Source organism: Sardina pilchardus, chromosome 10 (assembly GCF_963854185.1).
Source record: "Sardina pilchardus chromosome 10, fSarPil1.1, whole genome shotgun sequence".
Taxonomy (NCBI): Eukaryota; Metazoa; Chordata; class Actinopteri; order Clupeiformes; family Clupeidae; genus Sardina; species Sardina pilchardus.
This window is the reverse complement of record NC_085003.1, coordinates 9,618,338-9,643,164: the sequence shown is the minus strand read 5'-3', so window position 1 is coordinate 9,643,164 and position 24,827 is coordinate 9,618,338. Positions and strand designations below refer to the sequence as shown.

Here is a 24,827-nt window from a genome sequence, read left to right as displayed (position 1 = left end):
CTAGCCATCTTTTGTCATTTGCACCATTCATGCGTTTTTCTCACTTTCTCCGTCTTTCACTTCTTACCTCAGAAAAGCCGAAAAAGAAGCCAAGATCCCCTGCTGGCACAGATTGTCTGTGGAGACTGCTAGCATCCTGGCCCAGTTAAGTTCATCTGTTATAGTGACACCTGAGCCACCGGAAAGCCCCATTGGCCAGAGCAGCACGAGGGGGCGTAGCCAGGCGGGGACGTCACGTCACAGACTTCCACCGGGTGCTGAATAAGGAGATGGTAGGACCAAGGAGCGATGGAGCAAAGTTTGGAATGGAGACCCCCCTGACACATACACACACACACACACACACACATACACACACACACAGTTTCTATATTTGCCATCCCCTTACAAACGCTTCATCAAGTCCAGTGTTGGAACCCTGGGGAAAAAAGACTAGCCTTCCAGATAAGAAGACAAGGAGTCATCGTCACCTTCCATTATCTGCACTCTCCCTCCACTCCCACTAGGCCTGATGCCCCGGTCAGTCTTATTCTCCTCGGGCCGGTCAGAGAAGGACATAGAGCAGGGACGACAGAAGTTCAGCCAAGCGGATCCCAGGCTCTTCCAAGATGAAATCAAGAACCTGTCTTTTAATTGTCCTTATAAATAGCCTGGTGACCGCATCTAATGGATACAGCAATGCTTGGAACATTACAGCATTTAGAGCTTCATGTGAAAATATAGACCTGACCAAGAACCAAAGGCTCAGGGATTTCAATCTATTGAGTGATCTGAGTGATTTTAAGCAACACTTGTGAGTTTGTGCTATGTCCCTGCTAGTGCTAGGGCCACAGAAGGATGCTCGTCCATCCATCAATCCATCAGGCATCTTTGGGCAGCTTTGCCACCCGCCCGATGATGCTCAGGGATGCTAAGGCTCATGCATCTCGTGCCTTCTTCATCTCCATTTTCCATCACCCTCTGTGCTATGACAGGTCTTTTAGCTGGGGCGGCCGAGGTTGGCATGGGGATCTGTGGGCTGGGAGTAGCGGTGGCTCATACTTGCCAGCAGGGGGAAGCAAACCTACAGCCTCTCTACTGAGCTAGACGGTGGGTGGGCTGTCAGGCAAGGGGAACATTGGATAGTGGAACCCAGGAGGTAGCAGGCGACTGGGAGAGGGAGGAGGGGCAGGAGGGTGGTTTGTGAGGGGGTGAGTGGGAGGGTGGGGGGTATCTAAGGTGCTCTACACACCCCCTGCCTTGCTGCCGGGTGCTTGTGTTCCGTCACCACGGAGTGCATTCTGAGTAAAGGGCTCAGATTTTATTTTTGGACTGTTATGGAGCCTGTCTCTTCCATTTGTAGGAAGGGGGTAGAGTTGAGCCTGACATGAGTCGCCCGCTCTGACACACCAGGCTGGGACAAGCAGGCGGCAACCGGCAGCCCCGCGAGCAGCAGTCTCACCCACAGGTAAAACCACCATCCCATTTCACTTTTTCTGCTTGCGTGCGGCTCGCGGGAAGATGCGTTGGGTTGTTGCCGGCATGGTGTGAGCTCAGGGAAATTAACAGAGCAGTGCATAGGAGCCCCCCCCCTCAAAGTAGGCGTAAGCTTCACAAGTTCAGTGGGTCCACTGAACAGGGTCTTCAAGAGTGTGAAAGGACCATCTGAATTTCACCTGAAGTTTCTTGTTTGGCTAAAAGGCTTCTATGACTTTAAATGAAAACATTCCTTGTTATAAATAGCTCATGAGTGTAACCAAATCAGTGCTGGTCATCATTTTGTACTTACATTCATCAGAGATTGATGGGTCATTTCGTGTATCTTGAGTCTTGGTGTTCTTGATTTGTTCAAAGGAGACTGTCTAAAGTGTGCCATCTGTCATCTTATACAATCATCATCTGGTAAGGCTAAATATATCCCCCCACACACACATACTCTCTCACTCCCTCACACACACACCCACCCACAACACAAAATATCTCTCTTCTGAACCTGTAGCTCAGCTTCTAGTGAATGGACTATGTATTTAGCATTTGCGATGCTTATCTTTTTTTTTTTTTGTTTAGGATGGCTCTCTAAGTGCAATTGTGTAGCGCTTTAGTTTTATTGCCTGTCTATTATTACCCTTTCCTCTTTTGAACTTGTCTCTTGGAGGTGCTCCAGCATGCTTAACCTGCCAGTGCCTTAAAAGGGTGGCCTCCTCTCATGTGTCACTGAGCAGACTGAGTTTCAGTTTCTGCAGAACAGGGAGGCTCTTTTAAAAAGTCTGTCAGGCCTGGCCTGGCCTACATTTGAACTGGGACTGATATTTAAAAATGTTCAGAGCATAAAGGGGGACGTCTTTATTTTACTGTACCATATGGTTCTAGTTAATGTTCCTGACAGAAAAAGTGATAGTGTTGTAATAAAAATGTCTACAAGAGGTTATTTATATTAAGAAAGAGTACATGTTATCTTAGGCCTTCTAATACAGCATAAAACCAGGGTCTCAACTTTGCATTAAGTGAAATATACTATCAGTCCAATAATGACAGATTTATAACAGACACAACCAAAAGATTCAAATGCATACAGTCTGAGAGCTTTTTTTCAAAATGGTGATAGAGAGAACAAGTATACTGTTCCTTTTAGCACAACATAGTAAGAGTGGAGAGGGCTCTGCTATGTTTTTTTTTTAATAACATGTACCATCTTACTGTATTTTTTAAAAATAGAAACTGCACTCATCTGACAGCGACATTGGGTTTAGACATGGGTCAGTTCTTTGATATTCACCCCCTGAGAAAAAAAATCAGATTGGTTGTAAATTCTGTCACTTATAATGTAATGGATACCTTCTCAGGTCTGTGGTGCCGCATAAGAGCCCCACCCTGGTCAGGATCGCTGGAGTGTTGACTTACAGGACAGTGAAAGTGATGCAGAGCGGGCAGGAGCTGAGCGCCATGACACGGAGAGAGTGAGAGACCGGTTCCTCTTCTCCTTCTGGTGTTCCACCTAAAATTAGGCCAAGGGAGCCAGCAGCCTCAGACTCCAGACTCGAACCAAAGACACGGTAAACTCCCGACTCTTGCCACAGACACAGCAAACTCCCGACTCTAGCCACAGACATGGCAAACTCCCAACTCTTACCACAGACATGGCAAACTCCTCTAACCACAGACATGGTAAACTCCCGACTCCCACAGACACGGCAAACTCCTCTAACCACAGACATACTCTAGCCACAGACATGGTAAACTCCTGACTCTAGCCACAGACATGGTAAACTCCTGACTGTAGTCACAGACATGGTAAACTCCGGACTCTAACCACAAACATACTCTAGCCACAGACATGGTAAATTCCTGACTCTAACCACAGACATACTCTAGCCACAGACATGGTTAACTCCTGACTCTAGCCACAGACATGGTAAACCCCCAACTCCAGGTACGAATATAAACTTCAAACCAAAGACGCTGTAACAGATTCTAGTCACAGACACTTTAACCTCTGGACTCTGATCACGGACATAGTAAACTCATGACTCTAGCCATGGAGACTGCAAACCCCAGAATCTAACCACAGACACAATAAACGCCATTATCTAACCACAAAGAGGAGACATGGTCAACTCCAGACTGTACTCACAGACACTTGAAATTTCAGACTCAAAGTTACAGACACTTAAAACTCCAAACTTTAGCCACAGACACTTTAAACTCCAAACTTTAGCTACAGACACTTTAAACTCTAAACAAAGACACAGTAAATGCCAGACACTGACCACAGACATGGTAAACTCCAGACTCAAGCCACAGACACTGACTCTCAATTCCAGACACGGTAAACTCTACCTTTAGACACGATACATTCCCAACTCAAACCACAGACACTGTAAATTCCAGACTCTAATCACAGACATTGCAAACTCTAGATTGTACATACATGAAACCAAAAGAGTAACATAGGTCCACAACTAGTATTTGTTTTGTGTTTTGAATCAAGGGAAAAATGAGACTGGAAGGCAATCACCTATGAATTGCCTTACTTATTAACCATATAAAATATTTTATTGCATTGGAAAAAATACACTTAAAGGGTTTCAAAAGAACTTCAACAGAACAGGGGTGATGCAGGGATGGAACTGTTTTAAAAGCGGTATGGTTAGAGCATTTGGAATTCAATCAAGCCAGGTTTTTACAAAAATAGTGTCACATTTGGTGAGAGTCAAAACTACTGTGCATTTTACATGATCATGTACATGTAGATAATTATGTTGAAGTACCAACTAAAATGTAATCACAATTAGAAAAAGGTCCCTCACACAGATTGGATAGATAGTACAAACCATACTAAAGATGCTGAGGGTCTTACTCCAGTGTTCAGCTTTAGATAAACATGTTATCATTTCAAGACCTCAAATATGTGTTTTATATTTGTAAAAGGCAATACATCTTTATTGTCATGGTTTGGAATACAATTCATTAAATAGTGGAAGAGAAAGAAAGCTTAGTACCACATATGAAGGAAAATATATCAGTAAAAACAGAAAATATTTATTTTTTTCCTGCATGGAATGTTGTGTGCTTAGATAATCACAGGATGCAACAACCAATCAGAACCACAGGATAATGTCTAGGTTACTGGAAACCTAAAGATTCATAACCTCTGTTATGGACTCTGAACCAGTCTGAATTACAAAAGTGGAAATCAAAGAGTAGAAAATATTTTCAACAATGCTTATTATCGTTGGCATAAACATATAGACAACTGCATATGCATTTATTTTAGATAAACAATTTATCGAATATGTAAAAGCAAACATGATACTAACTTAACACGTACTGTATGTCCTTGCCTTGAATAAATCAAACATTCAGGAAGATCTCCTGGCTCTTTTAAATGATGGCAGTTCAGTAAAGCTTGCATAGTTGTACTGTTAAGGATGATACATTTAAGTTCTTTTCATACAAAAACAAATATTGTAGATAGACATCTTATACAGATATCTTGGACATTGAAATACATTTCATACTTTTAACATGAAAACAAGGGAATAAAGTTAGAGCTAACACTGCAGGTGGGAACATACAGTATAAAATGGCAGGTGCCTAAGGTGTGGTTTTAAGAGCAGAAGTGTCTACAATACATATAATGGCTAGAGAAGGCTTGTGTGAAACCACATCACTTGATTCTACTTCCCTTTAGGATGATCAGCTGTCATTGATGTCTTAGAAGTCATCATGGCATAATTCACCTGAAACACACAAACACACACACACACACACACACACACACACACACACACACACACACACACACACACACACACACACACACACACACACACACACACACAAAACTATAAGAATAATACCAATAACTGACAGCTAAACATCTGTCACATTCAAAATAAGGAAAATCATGCTAATTCCTTTTAGCTAATTAGCCTCTGCCTCCCAAACCTTTACTTGCTAAGGCATAATATGTGCATGCGTTTTAATAAACTATACATGTCTCTTCTTTAAATTACCCTATTAGTATCACCTTATCAAAGATTTAAGGATCTTTAAGAAATTACTTTAAAATATGTTTTGTATATATTTATTTGATATATTATGTATTTTGAATATATTTTGTATTGTTTTGTAGGGGGCTGATTTCCTCAAAGCCATGAGTTATGGGGCTGTTTACAGTCAGGGCCTGCTGTCCCAGCAGTACCCCCCAGCCCTGCTGCCCAAACCTGGCAAGGACAATGCCCGCCTTCAGAAACTGCTTAAGAAGAGCGCCAAGAAGAAGGCTGCCCAACAATCCCAACAGATGCCCCATCCTTTCCGCTCGAGTTTGTCGCCTGTAAACGAAGCCAGTCCTGACCTGGAACACAGTGACCACTCCACCCCTCCCAGGACGCCTGAGACGCCATCGTACGCAACTCTGCACCCCCGTTTTAGCGTCAGACCCCTTTACCAGCACGTGGCCTCTCCGTACCCTCACCATAAAAGCTTCACGTATGGAAAGACCGCCAGGTTCTCCCCTCAGCCGTATGGAGCTCTGAGCCAACCTGTTGCTCGTGCTGTGACCCCACTTCTCACGTACACACCCCCACCGCGGCCTGCAGGGGTATCCCCAGGCCCAGGTAGCTATGCTGAGGCACACACCTCGCTCGGTGCTATCCCTGCCTCTCCTGTGACTCCTGTCACACCTCGCCCTGCCTTTGAACCTGCACCTGAGATTTCAAGTTTCCCTGCTACGAAGCCCGCTTCAGAAGCACCTCCAGTGCCAGTACCTGTGATTGTAAGAGTGTCTCCAGCCCCTGTCCCTGCACCTGCCCTTGTCCCTGTACCTGTATCTGTACCTGTACCTGCTCCTGCTCAGACTGTTGCCCCTATTAAATACCTTACACCTATCACTTTGGTAACCCACAAAGCACCAAGTCCAAAGTTCAATGCTTATGAAGCCCTTAGGGCATCTTCCAGACCGATGTTTGAAGTTCCCCAAATCACAGTATACACGGCGAAGACGTCATATTATGAGACAGTAACAGCACCACTGCATGAAACAACAGAGGGTAGATTGTCTTATTATGGACGATCCCCATCACCAAGACCCAGGAGTAGAACACCAACACCTGAACCGAGAAGAGGAACATCTCCTATGAGACTTTTAAAACCAACAACTAATGGAAGAAGAGGGACAACTCCAACCTCTGAAATTAGGGGTAGAACAACACCAACTTCTGAAGTCAAAAGAGGGACAACTCCAACTTCTGAGATGAGAGGTAGAACCACTCCCAGTTCTGAAGTCCAAAGAGGAACAACTCCAACTTCTGAAATGAGGGGCAGAGCAACACCAACTTCTGAAACTCGGGGAAGAACAATACCAATTTCTGAAGTCAAAAGAGGGACAACTCCGACTTCTGAAATGCGAGGTAGAGCAACACCAACATCAGATGTCAAAAAAGGTACAACTCCAAAAAGAGGTTTAACTCCTACAATTGAAATCAAAAGAGTTACAACACCAACAATTGAGATAACTGTATCAAAAACTCCCTCAGGGCGACCAAAGACCCCTTCGCATGTAGTCCGTGCCAAGACACCTGTATTTGAAATATCAAGGCCTAACCCGCTTTTATTTGCTGTCCCCTCAGAATACGAGGGAAGACGATCTAAAACACCTACTTCACTCTCTGTATCTGGAGAGGAGAGCCAGAAACCATTAGAGACTGAACCACCCAAAGTAAGTATTCCATTAGAGACCCAAGAATCAATACCAAAGACGAGTGTCACAGAACCTTCTCCTGCAACAGCAACATCTCAACCTGCAATCACTGTGAGTTCAGCTGCCACTCTGAGACCTAAGACTCCCACTCAAGAAGTTTCCAAACCTGTCACACCAAAGACTGGATATCAGCAACCAAAAGTTGCTGCTAAGACTTCAACACCTTCTGCAGGGTCTACAAAAACAAAGTCAGCCCAAAGCTTCGCCCAGGCCTTGAAACCAATTATAGGAGTAAGGCCCAAGACCCCAACACACGGTGGTGCAAGAGGCCCGCCTAAAACATATTATGGCTTAACTCCGGCAGCCTACGTCGCTCATGGGGGCATACAGACAATGGCACCGTCATACAGTATATCCAGACCAAGAACACCAACTGCAGAGTCACCGAAACCTGAGGAGCAGAAAGGACCTGAGAAGCAAGTGTCCTCACAAGAACCACCAAAGGTGGAGGTACCAAGTGAACAACAACTAAAAACTACAGTAACTGAGGCACCAACTCAAAAGAGTACAGAAACGAAGGCCTCGTTGGGTGCAGAAGCAACAAGAGTAGAGGTGCCAAGTGAACAACAAGTGAAAACTACTGTTGCTGAGGCACCAACTCAAAAGCATACAGAAACGAAGGCCTCTTTGGGTACAGAAGCACCAAGAGTGGAGGTACCCAGTGCACAGCAAGTGAAAACAACTGTTGCTGAGGCACCAACTCAAAAGAGTACACCAACTAAGGCCTTTGTGGGTGCAAAACCTCAAGAGGCCAAGAAATCACCTGCATTACTGCATAAGACTAAACCGGTGCCTGTGGTTGAGAGGGCTAAACCACAGGTTACTGAAATAAAGCAAGCCAAGAGCCCAGCAGCCTCAACTGCGCTTAAAACCTCTTTAACAGAGACGCCAAAAGGCAAAACTGCAATTATTGTGCCACCTAAACCAAAGACTCCAACGCCAGGGGTTAAAATCCCTCCTGCACAAAAACAAATTGCAGCTCAATCTTCAAAGTCAAAGACCTCTGAGAAAGCCTCAGATGAACCAAAGAAACAAGATGTTAAAAGCAAGATTGTTAAGGAGCAAAGTAAAGTGTCGACAAGACCAGCCGTGCCAAAAGATTCTGCTTTAGAGACCTCAACTGTGAAAGCATCAGGGGCGCAATCAATCAGTTCCATCCTTAGTCCCAAAGCCAAAATCAGTGAGCCACCTAAAACAGATAAGAGTGAGGCCCAGCCTGTAACAAAATCAAAGGAAAAGCCGGCTGATAAAGAAAAACCCATTGAAGAAGTAAAAAGTGAATCAAAGGCTGGTGAACCAACACCAACAAAAACTACTGAGGAAAAGACGGAAAAAGAAGAAAGCGCCTTCCCAAAAGCAGAGCCTCTCCTGAAAGTAGTCCAGAAACCTAAAGGGATGATGAAATCGAAGCTCAGTGGATGGTCACGCCTCAAGAAGCATATGGTGGTAGAGGTGGAGGAACCCAAGTTCCCTGAGCAACCACCAGGTTCTGCCACAGAGCCTAAGAAAGAGATACCCAACGGTGAACTGCCTAAGCTGATCTTGAAGAAAAAAGACGAGGATGAAGTCTCGTCATCTAGCCAGCCGACGGAGGGCACAGAATCCCCACGAGCTACCAAGATGTGGGATTGCGTTCTCTTCCAGATGTTCTCCACCAAAGAGAATGTCATGCAACAGATCATGGCTGACAAAAGCGAGGAGGAGAAGAAGGAGCTGGAGAAGAAAGTGGCGACTAAACCCGAGGAGATTCCTGCCTTCGCACATCGCCTGCCAGTCCTCCTATTCAGTCCTCGATTCGATGCTAAAAGGCTGAGAGAAGCAGCATCTCGACCAGTGACTAAGATGTCCACCGTGTTTGAAATGGCCCTCATAGGCCGCCATGTGAAGGATGACGAACCAAAACAATTCAACAGAACAGCAAAAGGATTCAATTCATCAAAACCCACTGAAGCTTAATTGATATGGGTAACCTGTTTCCTTTCTCTTGTTAAATAAATAGTGTACAGTTCTAATAATTAATCAAGCAAGCTCTGAATCTTTCATGGTAATAAAATATTTATATTTCAACGTTCCGTATTACACTTGAAGAGCAGACTGTAAACTTATTTATCTATATAGGAAAATATAAAACCTACAGTATACTGGTGCCAATTTCTCAGATATAAGTACACTCTTAGTAAAAAAGGCGCTATATAGAACCAAAAACGGCTCTATTGCGTGCTTCGTATGGCACCCTAAATGGTTCTATCATGACCATTTTGAAGGATTCATCAAAGGAACCCCTAAGGGTTCTTTAAAGCCTGCATGGTTCTATATAGCACCCCAAGAGTGTTTTATTCAGCATGGACGTAGGGAAATTTATATCACGTACAATATGCTCAGTGCTTCACATTTGTTACATTATAAAGACAAAAACTTTATTATACACCATTTGTAACTACACTCCATTGAACAATTGAATTGGGCTAGAATTACATTTAAACCTTTCATGTATTAAAAGCATTGGTGAACTATGCAAATATGTCACTATATCAACAAAATACTAATCATAAAACCATGGTGAGGTGGTCAGTATTTTTCAAAGACAAGATGGTGCTATACAACAGGGGATATTTAGTGATAGTGAATACACAGCTATTTGCCAATCGTTATTTTGCTCATTAGTTTCGTCAAAGCTTACTGCAGACTGTTTTTTTTTTCTTTCTCAGTGTACTCAGTGTAACATCGCAGCACAAGGGCCTGTCTGACAGGACAATGGCAGCGGGCAGTAGCCACAGCTGTAGACAAAATGAGAATGGGAGAAGAGTGAAGGGGTGTGTGTGGGTGGGGAAGTGGCCATGATATGGGACGCTGGAAACCTGGGCAAGAGGCTCAGAGACAGAGATGTGTACAGTAAATACTGGGCTGTCTGAATCACAGTGACCCTCACATGAAGAAGGCAAGCAGATGGATATGCGATGCATGCTAGATCCCAGTGACTAGTGCATGCTTTAAGTTTACTGCATGCTTGGAAAGCACAGTATAGATGGTCAGCCTTTATGTGTAGGATGTCAGAGTGCAGCATGGTGTCTGGTATCAAAGCTCTATATTTCTGTGGCCTACGCAAAGGGAAGAGAGGTGATGGGGTGAGGGTGAGGGTGATGATGTGGAAAGTGACTGTAATTCACAATGCATGGCTGACATTTGCAGAGGACAAACAGCGATAGTTGTAATGGTGGCAGTGCAGGGTGATGTGAAATGAAATAGAATTTGTGAACGTGGTAAGTTTGGACCTTTGCTTTTCCCCGCTGCATGGATGTTATTACGTTTAAATGCGGCTAAGTACACTGTGTCTGTGTTGACAGTGATGTGTAAGATGCTTCAGATGTTGAAGTACATTGTGTAAGCTTAAATGTTATTTTATATACACTATTTTTCTAATAAAACGGCTTGATTAGGAGAAAGGTCCATGATAGTCATTTTTTGTACTAAATACCATATGTGGATGAAATTTGTTTAAATGTTAATTTATTTCAGTAACCCAATAATAAATTCCATTTCAGACATGTACCATGTGTATATTCTCATCTCAGGCATACTTGGTGTTCATTTGTTGCAAACTCTTTTGTTGACGCAAAAGGCTTTCACATGGCAAATAATGGTAATTCTGGCTCCAGGACACCAACATGCACTCCTACAGTTACAGCACATTGTATACACTCACTTCCCCACACAACAGGGAGATATGTTGACAGAAATTACTGTTTATACTGTGTTAGAGACTGTATGGGTAACTGTAAGCATATTTTCTATCATTTAACAACTTGCTAATAGAAGAGAATGTGATATTATATGAAGGTCAGTTTAGTATTGTGCATTTTGTGGTCCTGAAGCCATAAACTACCATATATTGCTAACTACCGAAGCCATGTGAAACAGTTTTGCTTAGAAGCAGAAAACAGCTACATTTGGACATCATATATGTCTTGGATGCTTTCCTGAGTTGTCAAAGCTTGATTTGAACCTTGTTTTTTTTACATAACAATACATGAGAATGAAAACCTTTTGCCCCAGAAACACAATTGGTGCTGTATGGTGTTTCACCAACTGCTATGTTCTCATCCTTCCTCTTATGCCATGTTTAAATCAACACCTCTTAAAGCTTACTACTAATTTGATATTATAACTTAATCTTTATCTTGGGAGTGTACACATTCATTGGTAAACAACTGCATTACAATTTTCTTTTGTCACTGATAAAATATCTTAAATGAGAGAGATAAGGAACGTAATTAACTGAAGAATTTTGGATTGCATACCAAATTGTTATCAAGTCTGAAGTTCACTGTACAAGAGTAAGCATGGCATCAAGAGGAATTATTGTTATGTTATTAACATATAATTTTCCTTATTTTCATCTAATGTTAAATAATTGTTGATAGTCATCACTCAATTCACATTAACATGCATTTAATTTAGGATAAAAAGATATAGTCAATGAAAAGGCTACTGGTCCACAATCTCACCTGTTTTTCCATTTGAAAAATCACAATAATCCTCCTCATCGTCTACAGGGATCTTCTCGTATTTGCCATGGCCAGTCACAATAAATTTGTACCTCTTTCCAGAAGGATTGCCCTGAAAACATAAAAACATCAATTGCTCTGATAACTACTGACAAGCTGACACACAAACTACCACAGAGACACACATCACACAAACTGATAAAAAAAAGGTTGCATGCTGACAATCATGAGCTCACCTTTCCTCCTGACCCAGGTTTGCCTGATGAAGAGTTCTCTCCGATTACTTCCCAAAGATTCTTCTTCTGCAGCACATCACCTGGTTTCACATCCTGGGAACAAAATGAGAACCAAATATCAGCACTCTTATTAGGAACCATTAACAGTCATTTTAATCTCTCTGAAAAATGTCTGTGAGGTACCAAAATATTAAACAGCTGTAATACAAGATTAAGCGAAGGGAGCTGCAAAAATACTGAGGTTGGAAATTCAGGCTGTGCAGCAGGGAGTATAATTGACAAAAAAAAACTGCAGTCCTCTCAACATCCACAAGGTGGCACTCAACTGCTATATAATGTAATGCTCCTTTTGGTCTGTGCCAGGTGTTTCTCATCTAGGGAGACCTAGAACTCTGTGGATGCTCCTGTCAAACACACGTCATGATAAACAGTAAATATGATCATATAACTAAATCTACCGTGAAGGATAGATTTAACTTACGCTGTTCATCAAACATTGTCAGCATTTATTTGCCATTCACAGCTATACGTTTCCATATTTTTCTGTTTCAAAAGCACCAACATCAAATAAAGCACTCAAAAACAAAGGAATGTATAAACACTGAGTGATAAGGTCACCATATACTGGTCTAGGGAGCCTGTTTGTGTAAACCGTCGGATGAATGGAAACACACATTACGTACACTCAAACACATGTACACAAAACGTCACTCCGCAACCTTGATAACAGACTTTCTTTTGACAGGCGAAAGGAAATGAAAATAAAATCCTTTATACGTTTTGTTTGCATGGTCTGAATGGTCCCAGCCATGGACCCAGGTGAGAGAGGAAACATGAAGGCGGAGGACGAGGTGAAGGTAAGCAGACAGGAGAGAGAAAGTACAGGAGTAGAGGCCTTTTTGATGTCATCCAAAGGTTGGGTCCCGAGCTGAACCACATAGCAGCTAAAAGCTGCATCACCATGTTTAGTTCTAACAGCAGGTTTTACAAACAGGTTTTTCTCTTAAGACCTGAGGTCAAGAGGGTGTGTACTGCTGAAGCATGTCTGATAGGTATTTAGGCCCTGCTCCATTTACTGATTTATAAACAAGCAGCAGTGCTTTAAAATCAATTCTGTAACTTGTGCAGGGACTTAAGAATTGGAGTAATGTAGTCAGTTCGTTAAAGTTCTCTTTGAACTCAGTTCTAAAAACTTGGTATAGTTATTGCTTTCATACGGCTATTAGATCACTGTCACTTAATACATCAATATTTTTTTACAGTATCCTTTGCTCCGAATCCTTTAGTGTAAAGGAGAGTGGCAACCCTAAGTTTTTCTCCTTTTTACCAGATATAATAACTTAAGTTTTTCTTTGTTCAGCTGAAGAAAAATATGAGACATCCAGTTGTTGATTTGGTCAATACACTAACAAAGAGATTCAAGGGAAACACAGTGATTTCTTGACAGAGCTAAGTAAATGTGGGTGTCATCTGCATAGCTATGATATGAAATCAAATTATTTTTGATGATTTGTCCAAGTAGGACCATATAGTGGCCCCAAGATCAATCCCTGGGGAACACCACTGGTCATGGGACAGTTGCCATTGGCAACAGAGAAGACCATTTCTTGTAGATATAATTTGGGCCAGTTGATAACTAAACCTGCAAATCCAACCCAGTGGATGTGTTTTGTCAGCATAGGGTATGTGTGTGTGTTTGTGTGTGTGTGTGTGTGTGTGTGTGTGTGTGTGTGTGTATACATTGTATGTACACAGTACATACATCATGAATCAGTGTAACGTACACATCATGAATCAGTATATCTACTGCAAAAGGCTGAAGCAGAATCGCTACAGTAGGCCTGGTTCTGGGTGTGCAGGTGTGGGCAACTCACCGCAGGTCTGGATGGGGAGTTCCTGTTACTGCCGTCAACAGACCCTTTTACCCAGTTGGTTATCAGATCAGCCACGCCTACTTTGATCCCCTCCGTCTCCTGCAACACAGTGTAGTCTTCTTTAAGGACACTCTGAATGAACCGTTCCTTTCTTTGCTTCTTCTTTCCTTTACTCTGTCTTTCTTTCTTTCACAGTGTACAGTATATGAGCCAAAAGGACAAAGGTTTCCTGCATATATTGCTGGAACTGAGGACTTCACAGAAACACTGATTCGCTTCGAAAGCATTTCGTAATACTAAAAGCTTTATTTTTACTGTAAAAACGTTCTCTCTCACAAACACAGATGTTTTCATTAACATGTCCTGGAATGCACCTGCCACAAGGTTGTTGGTATTGCATTAACAGAGCGTGTGTTTAAGCCATCACTGAGCAAGCCAGGAAAGAGGGTATTTTGCCAGGGTTTGTCCCAGAGAGGTGTTAGGCAGAACACCTCCCAGTACACACACGTGCACACGCACGCACGCACGCACGCACACACGCACGCACGCACGCACTCACGCACACACACACACACACACACACACACACACACACACACACACACACACACACACACACACACACACACACACACACACTCACACTCACACTCACACTCACACTCACACTCACACTCACACTCACACTCACACTCACTCACTCACTCAACTCATTTGTTTGTGGGATAGAGTAAAAACAAACACAATCCAAACATCCTCTCAGACTCTTGGCCACTGGTTCAACTGGCGTGATTATTATTTTTGCACCTCGGAGACCAACCTAAGCCTGCAGCGTTTACCGTTCAACAACCCTCTCTCCTCTAAATGAATACGGTTATGAATACAGTTATTACAGTAACACCATTCACTGCAGGGTTTATTGATGTTGTTAAGCAGCACAGTGCTCTGAGACAGGAGTTTCTGTACTATTAGGTCAGGTAATAACAAAATGACTGCTGTAATATCACCACTTAAACCATGTGTAATGGCAGCACATAATGGCGAGACATAGGTTGAGAAAGTACTCCAAACAGAAGTAGCTGGGGCCCTCTATTCCAAAATAAACACAGACTTTGAGTATGCAAGAAGACAACTATGATTAAGAATGTGTTCCTCCACGCCATGATAGATCAGGAAAAGTCACACCAATAGTGTGAGTGTGTAGCCCCAGCCCATCGCTCATATGTTCCCACGTTTCCCACAGGCACCAGGGCCCTGGACTCAAACACAGCAGGCACTACTGAATGTGCTCTCTCTCTCTCTGTCACTCCCTCACTCACTCTCTCACTCACTGCACTCATTCGCTCACTCACTCACTCACTCACTCAGTAATTCACTCACTCACTCACTCACTCACTCACTCACTCACTCACTCACTCATTCACCCACCCACCCACCCACCCTCTCACTCACTCACTCAGTAATTCACTCACCCACCCACTCACTCACTCACTCACTCAGTAATTCACTCACCCACTCACTCAGTAGCTCACAGCCCCCTGGGCCCCTGTGGATGTGGGAGAGGGTGTCTGTGTGATGAAGCGCTGTCTCACCTTAGAGGGCTGGCCTCGGGGGGCACTTGGGCTCCAGGCCTCCCCGGCTTCAAAGAGGCTCTTGGTGGAGGCCACTGGCTTGGGAGGACTCAGCACGTCCATAGCAGCTGCCTTGGCCGGCTTGGTCTCTTTTGAGGAAACCTGCGGCATTTGAACAGAACAAATGTCAAGGATGAAACATAGCCACTCTGTTTATGTGTTTATGTCCTCGGGCCTCTGAGAGTCTGATGGACACAGGGGGGCGATGATTTTAGCCATTCAGACGGCGTGGCCAGACGTTTGTGTTCACGCTGCCATGGAAACAGGTGGACACGGAGAGAAACTCAGAGACCGTAGGAAAGATACAGCGAGAGAGAGAGAGGGAGAGAATGAGAGCAAGAGAGAAAGAAAGAGGAAGGGAATGACAGAGAAAGAGATTGAGAGAGGAGAAAAGGGCAGAGAGAGAGAGAGAGAGAGATAGTAATCATGCCTTGGGGAAACAGTGGGCCAACAACCATCATCCCACAGGAAGTGAAGATCAGGCAAAGGAACAAATCATGTGAACGAACGCTGAGCCAGCAGTATGACCTCATCTCCCAGACTCCAGAACACCCACTCAACCCAGACACTGCTAAGCACTGTGTGACATTTGTGTGTGTGTGTGTGTGTGTGTGTGTGTGTGTGTGTGTGTGTGTGTGTGTGTTTGTGTGTGTGTGTGTGTGTGTGTGTGTTTGGGGGGCATAGGAGGAATGTGCTGAAGTTTAAATTGTGGATCACACATCGTTGGTCATTTCTCTCATCACATCTAGAGAGATAATATGGTGTCAACATGTGAAACTTTGGTGGTCTGGATTAGAAAGACAGATCTCTCAAAACCCGGAGCAATAGGGTTTTGGGAAAAAAAAAATAAAAAAATCATTTATCATTTTGTGAACAATACGACAATAATTCACCCAATCTGTTTTCTAAAATTCAATTGTCCACATCTTCATCAATGTTCTTAGGTGACTACATTCTGACACCGACCCAGCAACAACGCACTGAGATGGGTTACTCCACGAGACACATAAATCGTTGCTGCAGACACCATGTGTCAACGAGCAGGTGACAGAGATGGCCTGGGGGTTCCATGACTCAACAACAGGATATGTGAGCCATGCTTTGATGCCAGCGTGTCGACACACACTTGTCAATAACACCGAGCGTAAACAAAACCATTACCAAGGCCACAAAGGTGGACGCTCGCAGTAACGTTCACACATTCTGACAAAACGTTAGCGATACGTAATCAGTGGTTCCACACGCTTCTGGTGACACTCGTCTCAGGCGTGAAACGGGTTTTTGTGTGGACGAGAGAGTTCACTGGAGGACATGGACGTTCACAAGGGAACATCATGACATCAGTCCCTAGCTGACTCTGAGTATCAAAACACCAGTGAAGTCTCTCTCCCAAGCACTGAGTCAAGCACAGAGAGATGGTGGGAGCGTGCGTGTGTGTGTGTGTGTGTGTGTGTGTGTGGGGGCACTCACCTCGACCGCGTGAGTGTACTGCTCCAGCTTGTCGTCGATCTTGGAGAGGAGCAGCGGCGGAGGCGTCTTCTTGAAGCTGTTGCTGTGAACACAAACAACAGAAAGGCCTTCTTTTGAACCAGGCGCATCTGGCATGACAACACTAGAGGAGCCCAGCAAAAAACATAGATGACAAACCGCAATAAACACACACAGTCTGGAACGTGGCCAGCGAGCCCCTGTGCTGGAGAGCTGCTCGGCTCTTCCCTGTGAAAAGAGCTCCTTCCCATCACATTTGGGGACACGCGTCTCTGATCTCCGCTGCCAGTGACATCAGACATACGACATTCCATCCATTCTCTCTCGTTTTGATTCCAGCAAACACAGTCTCTCTGGCCAATACTGAACCTTCTGATCACTCCAGGGTACCGTACCAATAAGGCTCCCTGAATAACATGAAAGTAAGCAGTATAGCTGCGTTTTATAGACCGAGTATGGGAGCTCAGGCTCAGTCTCAGTTGCATGGGAATAAATCAGTTGTGCTGGGGGAAAAACCTGATCCTGAGACTGTAACCAAATGGCCCCGGTCTGCTTGTGTCGACTTACATGTGCAAGATATTTTAAAATCTGCCAATGTGTCTGGAAGGCATGTGTGAGTCATTAGGCCCATGATTAACCGGATCCTTGGACCATGACGTAGCACATCGTCCAGACCCCATGTGTCCCAGCAAATCCTAACATGGAGTTTTCATTTACGAGGCACAGATAGGATCAAAATCACCCCTTCTGAACAGGCGACAGAGTAAGATTGCTTTCACTTATGAAATGGCCATGTGTCTTTTGGACAACAATTCAGTGAATGTGTGTGTGTGCGTGTGTGTGTGTGTGTGTGTGTGTGTGTGTGTGTGTGTGTCTGTGCATATTCAGCAGTATATTGTCCAGTAGTCTGTCTCCTAATTGAGTGAGGTGGGACATTAGGATGTGGGGTGGGGTGGGGGTGGGGGGGCTGGAGGGGGTTGTCTGGGTGTCCCCGACACATCGTAATGTCCCCACTCACCACTCTGCCTGCTGTGCTGTCCTGTCCCGGCCTCACCGTCTCCCTCCCGATGGCATTTCCAGATCCCCTACTAGCCCACTCAGCCCAGCCCTGGGTCCCCGGCTCCTATTAAAATACAGTCCGCTGGAGGAGGCAGGGAGTCTTTTAGCACTGCAGAGTGTCGTTTAGGGCTGATAGCTCCGAGCTTCAGACTGCTCGGAGCCGCGCCGCGGTCCAGAGCTATAGCTCACGAGCCACCAGAGAAAGCAGGCAGGAGCCCACATCTGGTTCCAGTTAGCCGGGGCTATAAATCAGCCCTGACAAAGGTGATCCGCCACGAGAGCGCCCGAGGTGACCTCAGGCCCCTCAACCCATGTTTACTTTGAGACAGCGGCCATTTAGCCCGCATACCTTCATTGTTTGGGGGGGTCCGGAGATTCACAGTGCTGTTTATTGACATGCCGGGCCAGTTTTTTAGCAAGTGGGGTTTCGCGCAGCCCTGCAGGCAAACTAAGCTGGCAGAGTTCGCGAGTGGAAATTGGGTCTGTGATGTTGGTGTGACAAACTATGTGGATAAAAGTTGTGGAAGTGGCACCACAATGAAGGCTTACCTCTTCTTCAGGGAACGGTTCAAAGACTCGGTCCGCTCAGTGATCTAAAGACAAAACACAGGACAAAGTAACAGAGAGAGCGGATATCAGTCTTTGAAGACACAGGCTGCAGGCAGGGATGGATACACTTACACGTCTGACAAGTTTCATACTCCACGACTTTACCCACACACTCAGACGTGTGATCATCATCACTGTTTAGCATTACAAACTCAGCAGCAGTCTCTTATTACTTCCCATATCAGGCATGCGTTCAGGCAAAGGCTACAGGTGCTGTGTGACACTGTGATGTGGTGCTGTGTGGCATAAGATAATGAGCAGGACTTTTTTTCATCTCCGGTCTCGTGTTTCAGTCAACATGAGTCAATACGGTGTGCAAAATCAGAGGAGTTCGGAGGTATGAAGGGAGCAAGGTCATCTCCCACTCGACTCGACTCGACTCCCGCTAACACACTTCAAAGCCCCCCAGCGCCACTCTCACTAACCGTCTCTCCTTTCAGGGCCCTCACAAAGGGATGCCTTGTGGAACAGCGGAGCGTCTTAGTCATGAGGCGACCTTTTGACCCCCCCCCCCCCCCCACACCTTTTCCCGAAAACGCAACTCACCAAGTCTGTACTCTCAGCTGTCAATCTCTCCTCATCCTCCCTCTGAAATTACACATGCAAGCAGAGGGAAAGCTGACGCTAAAGAGGGCAAGTGGCAACACGGCGCGGGGCTGACACGCTCACACACACACACACACACCGGCACAGGCTGCCAAAGTCACAAGGCAACAACAGCATGTCATGCGTGGCCTGGGTGCCACAGCACTGGATGTATGGTAGCTCAGTCTCCTTTCAATAACCATCAAAAAACTAAAAATTGTATACAAAAACAAAGCAACTGTATACAAATTGTATCAAGGAGATGTACATCATTTAACAGAATGGCACACTTGCGTTTACGCCACATGCAAGTATTGCAAAATGACTCTTAGACAGCTACTCATTCTGACATTTATCGACAGCAAACTTATGATGTTACTTAAGGCACACTTGTAAATAATATGGATTACTCCTCAAAATACATAAGCAAGTAAAGAAAAGAATATAAAAAAAACACAAGCCTTAAATATATAAAATGTTAAACTTGTAAAAACACACAAAGAGAAACAACACAAGAGGCCATGCTGCTGATATAGTCAACACACCATATGCAGGCAGGTGCTTTCAAGTACAACATTTATAGTGCCTGTGCGTAATGAAATATTGGTTTAACAACTCATTTTAATAGCAGTCACACAGGGTTGGTTGGCATGTCAGGTGTTTCAAGATGAAGTACGAAAGACTGTGCTTGCGCTACACACGCACACACACACGCACACACGCACACAAATTGCAAACAGATGTGCATTTAAAAGCAACAGTGTCCATAAACACACACACACACACACACACACACACACATACACACACACATGCAACTTACAGGGATTTACTGAATGCATAATCTGTAAAACATAGAGCCACAGTTGAGTATTAAACAACACCTTCATCTATTTTGCTGTTTCAGTTTTGGCACTAATGGAAAACACATGTATTTCCCAAAATACAGCAATGGAAAAGTATGGCTGAGAGACAGATGGTACAAATTGAGCCAAATTTTTAAAGAGGGCATCTGTTATGTACGTACGCTTGTTTTCTAAATCAGAGGAGTTATTTGGTGATGAGTGAATTAATGCAATTTCTGTCATGTTGAGTTGACTATTAGAAGTCGTTCAAATCATCCTTGATCTAGGAGGACATAATCACTGGGGTAGGACTAGAGCTGGCTGTACCTTCACTGTGGGGCTCTTGGGACTGAGTGCGTTGAACGGTTCCTCGCCGTCGTTCAAGCTCTTCATCCTCTTCTCGGCCGCCTCCATCCTCCTCCTCTCGATCTCCTCCTTCATGTGTCTCTTCTCCTCCTGGAGGTGGGTAAAGCGGGAGCAGCTGGTCAGTGTCTGGCCCCCGTGCCCCTCGGCCAGCTTACGCCATGTACACAGATTACATCTCGGGCCCAGGGCCGCGTCTATCCATCTCACAGTGTTTGTCAGGCGCCTGATGTGTTTACAGGATGTGCGTGTGTGTGTGCATCTGTTTTCTGCTTCATTTCAGCAGTGTAAACATGCACGCGGGTGTACAAGACTGCGTGGTATGTGTCAGAGTGGGTGTATGAGCAAATGTGTGTGTATGTGTGTGTGTGTGTGTGTGTGTGTGTGTGTGTGTATCTCTGTCTGTTCTGAATGTGTGTATGTGTTTCAGAGTGTGTGTATGTGTGTGTGTGTGTGTGTGTGTATGTGCACGTGTGTGTGTGTGTGTGTGTGTGTGTCCCAGTATGTGTATGTGCCTCAGAGGATGCATGTGTGCCTGCATGCACGTGTGTGTGTGCACGCGTGTGTGTGTATATGTGCGTGTGTGTTTAACAACTCTCCACTCAACTCCCCACTGCATAATCCGCCCCAAATGCCCCCCCTGACCTCCTCTTTGGCCAGCCTGTGCTGCTCCTCCTCCTCCCTCCGGCGCTCCTCCTCCTCGCGCACGCGCCTCCTCAGCTCCCGCCTCTTCTTGAGCTCCTCCAGCTCGGCCTCGGCCTCCGCCTGCTTCTGCCGCAGCTGCTCCAGCTCCTGGCTCTCCTTCTCCTGGTGGCTGCGCCGGATCTTCTCCAGCTTCTGCTCCGTCTCCAGGAACGCCGCCGCCGCCTCCTCGTCCCGGGGCTCCGACGCCGCCATCGTCATCGCCGTCGCCGGCTGGGACTGACTCGGGCTCCTGCGGACGCACGCGTGAGAGGAACATGGAAGAACATGGAAGGACATGACAATTCATCATTTTCCGACCTTGGGGTCAGGACCACCATGTGATGTGGGGTCACCTGAAATTCAAATGGGGTCAGCAGAGATATTGGGTATCTTACAACTGACCAGTCGCCTGGCAAGCCAAACTATACAGTACATTAAATGACCAGTCGGACCATTCACAGAGCTGAAGCCTGTGGGTGGGATGAATCATTGTCTTTCAGACTGCCTCTGCACGTAATAGGCCAACACTTGTGACCAATCAGCGCTTCGTTAAGTTGTTCTCTATGGTTGTTCTGCTATCTCGCGCAGCTCTGTGGTCACCGTGCTAAGGCGGGCTCAAGGACTCGGTACACAGATAGAGCGTTCTGATTGGACCGACTGACTTGGTGTTGGACGCAGGATTGGCATTAACGGTGTGACGCTAGACCATCCCGCTAGGCAAAAAATATTTTTTCCAACTAGGGTGCGTCTAGATTTCTATGTTAAAAAAATGAAAATCCTCATTTTATCCAGGTTTAGTAATCAGATTCTTCATTACAATCTAGCTATGTAAAAATAAACTTAGACATCCTGCATGAGATCATGGGTAATAATGCTTCAATGTTCCAAACAAAGTAGCGAAACAACCAGGCGATTTACTCTAACTCTAAACTAATCAGCTTGCTAGGACATCTGGGGAAAATATTGCTCTCAACTAGGGGTTACAGCAGAGATGAGATCCGCTTTCTCTCTCACAACAAGATGTGAATGATTGGGGTCACCAACATTTTGTAACATCAACATAGGGTCACCTGCCAAAATAGGTTGTACCACAACCTACACACCTACTCCATGTCCACTGAGCAACTATAAGGAATGAACCTCACCACTCAGCAGGTGGGGCAGTCTGTGGACTGAGGTGTTCAGTTACCTGAGAGTCTTCCTGGCTCTGATCACGTGTGAAGCTGTCTCTTCCTCCTCTTTGTTGTTGCGGGGCTTGGGCTCGTGCTGCATGAGGACTTTGGACGTGTAAGACACTTTCACTTCCTTCTTCTTCATCTAAAATATAAAGAAAAAGGCCCAAATCACTTCACCATGTGTGTTTTATTATCACAATCCGCTACACATTCTCCTGTGGGATGTAGTATCATTTCAATAAAAATAATGTCATCATGTCCCCAACACTGCTTTTAGCTCCCATTTCATGTTTTCAAAAAGCAATGTTTCGACCCTACTGGGTCTTCATCATCATGCAGTATTCATGTACTGTAGTGTCATTTCAACATAAATGGCTGTTTGGTACCTTTTCATCCATGTCTGCTGCTTGACTCTCGGCCCCCTTCTTGAAGGGGCTCATCCTTGTATCTTTGCCGTTCTGCTCCACCTCTCTCTCTGTCTGACTGTGTTCCTTTTTTCCGAACTCCTTCCTCCTCTTCTCAGTCGCCCTGCTCCCCAGACGCGTCTCCTCCTCCACCTTCTCCTCCCTGGCCGCGTCGCGGTTCTCCTTCTCCCGCGGCGGTAGCCTCTGCAGCCTGGCGGGTGTGACAGAGGAGGAGGAGCAGTGGATCTTCTCCGTGTGCTTGGCGGTGCCGTTCATTCCCCGCTCGGCCGTCGCTTCCGCCGGACGCCCGTTCTCCAGCCTGAGCCTGCGCTCCTGACCCAGCCTCTGCGTCCAGTCACTGAAGCCCTCGTCCTCATCCAGAACCACGGAGCCGGTGGCCTTGGCGGAGCTCGTAAAGTTCTGGGCTGACCTGAAATAGACATCGTCAGAGGACAGATACATCCGTTTTTAAATGAAAGAGCAGATGTGAAGAATAAGATAATAAGAGGCCTCGTTGACCAGATGCCGGAAGAATCTTGAATATTTACTCATATCCAGATTTACAAACAGCAATTCATCTGAAAACCGTTTCCAAATGGAGAGAGAATGCAGACACAAGTTTCTAGTGTGAGGTTGAATGGTTGAAGCCACCCTGACTCTCATAATCAGTTTACGAGGCATCTGTGCTATCTTAAACTCAGCCAAGCGTGGACCGAAGGTGTCAAAAGGGGAAAAAGAGCAAAGCATGGCCCACACACACACACACACACACAGACAGACACAGACACACACACACACACACACACACACACACACACACACACACACACACACACACACACACACACACACACAAGCACACACACAAGCACACACACACACCTGCAGCTGAGCAGCGGTGATGTAAACACCCAGATGGGGGATAAACACACACTCTTCGCACCAGAGAACAGTAAAGCCCATCTATAGCCGCCGGCACCCCCCCGAGATCAAACGCGGGCTCACCGAAAACAGATGGAGCTGTGGTATTTCCACTGTTTTCCTTTCTCCCTCAGCTGCTCCCCCCACCTCACCACAGGTGATCCTGTTGCGGCTGGTGCTCATCCTCTCTCCCCGCTGCAGGCTACCCTACTTAGGCAGCCCGCGCTGACGGACAAGCAGGGCAGGCGGGCGGGAGGCAGAGACACCTGATTGCACTACAACTGGGCGGCCCGGAGGGGGGTGGGGTGGGGGGGGGGGCAACAAAAAAGCGCGATATTGCTCCGCTGTCTACATGGTGTGAGTGGTTGTTTTTTTCCCAACAGAACTGAGAAACAGCTGTGAGCATATTTGGAGTGTTAGTAAGCAAAATACAAAGGAACATCGGCGGGGTTGGACAGTCCCCTCTAGACGTGCTGACACGAGGCAGATGACACACTGCACCTTAGCAGTCAGACTGCTCTACCTTCCTGGCAGCCATAGGTCTTCGCCACGGACCATAAAAAATGGAAATGAATAGCTGTGTCTCAGACAATCACACACACACAAAACGACAGCTCCAAAACAGGCCAAACACAATCATGAGGGGAAACTGGACACACACACACACACACACACACACACACACACACACACATCTCCATATAATTACAAGGTCTGTGTTTGGTGCTGTCACATTGCACTAAATCAAACGGTGCTGTTTTGTTGTGAGAGGATTATTGTGATTCTCAACCATTTCCATCAGAGTTTATGCTGTGCTGTCATTCCAAAACCAACATGTGTTATACATACAAAATAAATATTCCAAATGAATACAATAGGCTCAACAAAAACAGAAAATCCCTCTTCAACTCACTAGTTTCTTGAGAGGCTTTAGTGACCTTATCTGACAGTTCTAAGTATCTATCTAACCGTGTTCTTTTTGCCTCCTCTCTTCACAGCAACAGCATGATTCTCAACACTATCCTCCGTCTACTTCAAAGGGGACCCTCCAGGTTAACCAAAACATCTGCCGGACCTGAGAAGCGCTTCATTAATGAAAGGGAAAACTGAAGCATGCTATTTTTAATGACATCCACGGCTGTCCTTCCCACTGCCTGTTCATTAAAAAGCCACTGGGATGGAAATCTATTTAATCTTCCTGGGGGCTG

At 45.3% G+C, this 24,827-nt stretch overlaps 2 protein-coding genes across 6 annotated transcripts in view; one reads left to right on the top strand and one right to left on the bottom strand.

Annotated features, from left to right (window-relative positions):
* The first annotated feature begins 1,252 nt into the window (after positions 1-1,252).
* prr33 (proline rich 33) lies at positions 1,253-10,683 on the top strand. 4 transcript variants are annotated; one of them, XM_062548447.1, is made up of 5 exons: positions 1,253-1,447; positions 1,834-1,881; positions 2,823-3,032; positions 5,615-6,923; positions 7,110-10,683. In XM_062548447.1, exons 4-5 carry the CDS (start codon positions 5,636-5,638, stop codon positions 9,194-9,196), a joined length of 3,375 nt encoding a protein of 1,124 aa, XP_062404431.1. In that variant the 5' UTR covers positions 1,253-1,447; positions 1,834-1,881; positions 2,823-3,032; positions 5,615-5,635; the 3' UTR covers positions 9,197-10,683. The 4 variants fall into 4 exon arrangements, with proteins under 4 accessions (XP_062404431.1, XP_062404430.1, XP_062404429.1 ...); XM_062548446.1 differs by having other exon boundaries at positions 5,615-9,205; positions 9,949-10,683; XM_062548445.1 differs by having other exon boundaries at positions 1,837-1,881; positions 5,615-10,683.
* lsp1a (lymphocyte specific protein 1 a) overlaps positions 4,011-24,827 on the bottom strand; it is a 30,837-nt gene continuing 10,020 nt past the window's right edge. The window contains exons 3-14 of one of the 2 annotated variants that reach the window (XM_062548448.1): positions 22,681-23,128; positions 22,309-22,436; positions 21,081-21,369; positions 20,400-20,528; positions 19,189-19,230; positions 18,583-18,626; positions 16,957-17,038; positions 15,448-15,588; positions 13,856-13,954; positions 11,982-12,074; positions 11,746-11,857; positions 4,011-5,219 (exon numbers count right to left, since the gene is read on the bottom strand). In XM_062548448.1, the coding sequence (XP_062404432.1) occupies positions 5,194-5,219; positions 11,746-11,857; positions 11,982-12,074; positions 13,856-13,954; positions 15,448-15,588; positions 16,957-17,038; positions 18,583-18,626; positions 19,189-19,230; positions 20,400-20,528; positions 21,081-21,369; positions 22,309-22,436; positions 22,681-23,128 (1,633 nt within the window). In that variant the 3' untranslated portion in view covers positions 4,011-5,193. The remainder of the gene's footprint in view (positions 5,220-11,745; positions 11,858-11,981; positions 12,075-13,855; positions 13,955-15,447; positions 15,589-16,956; positions 17,039-18,582; positions 18,627-19,188; positions 19,231-20,399; positions 20,529-21,080; positions 21,370-22,308; positions 22,437-22,680; positions 23,129-24,827) is intronic. The other variant, XM_062548450.1, reaches the window with a different exon arrangement.

Excerpts from the sequence above, each read along its gene's own strand:
- prr33 (XM_062548445.1), top strand. The coding sequence starts at position 5,636 with ATGAGTTATGGGGCTGTTTACAGTCAGGGCCTGCTGTCCCAGCAGTAC.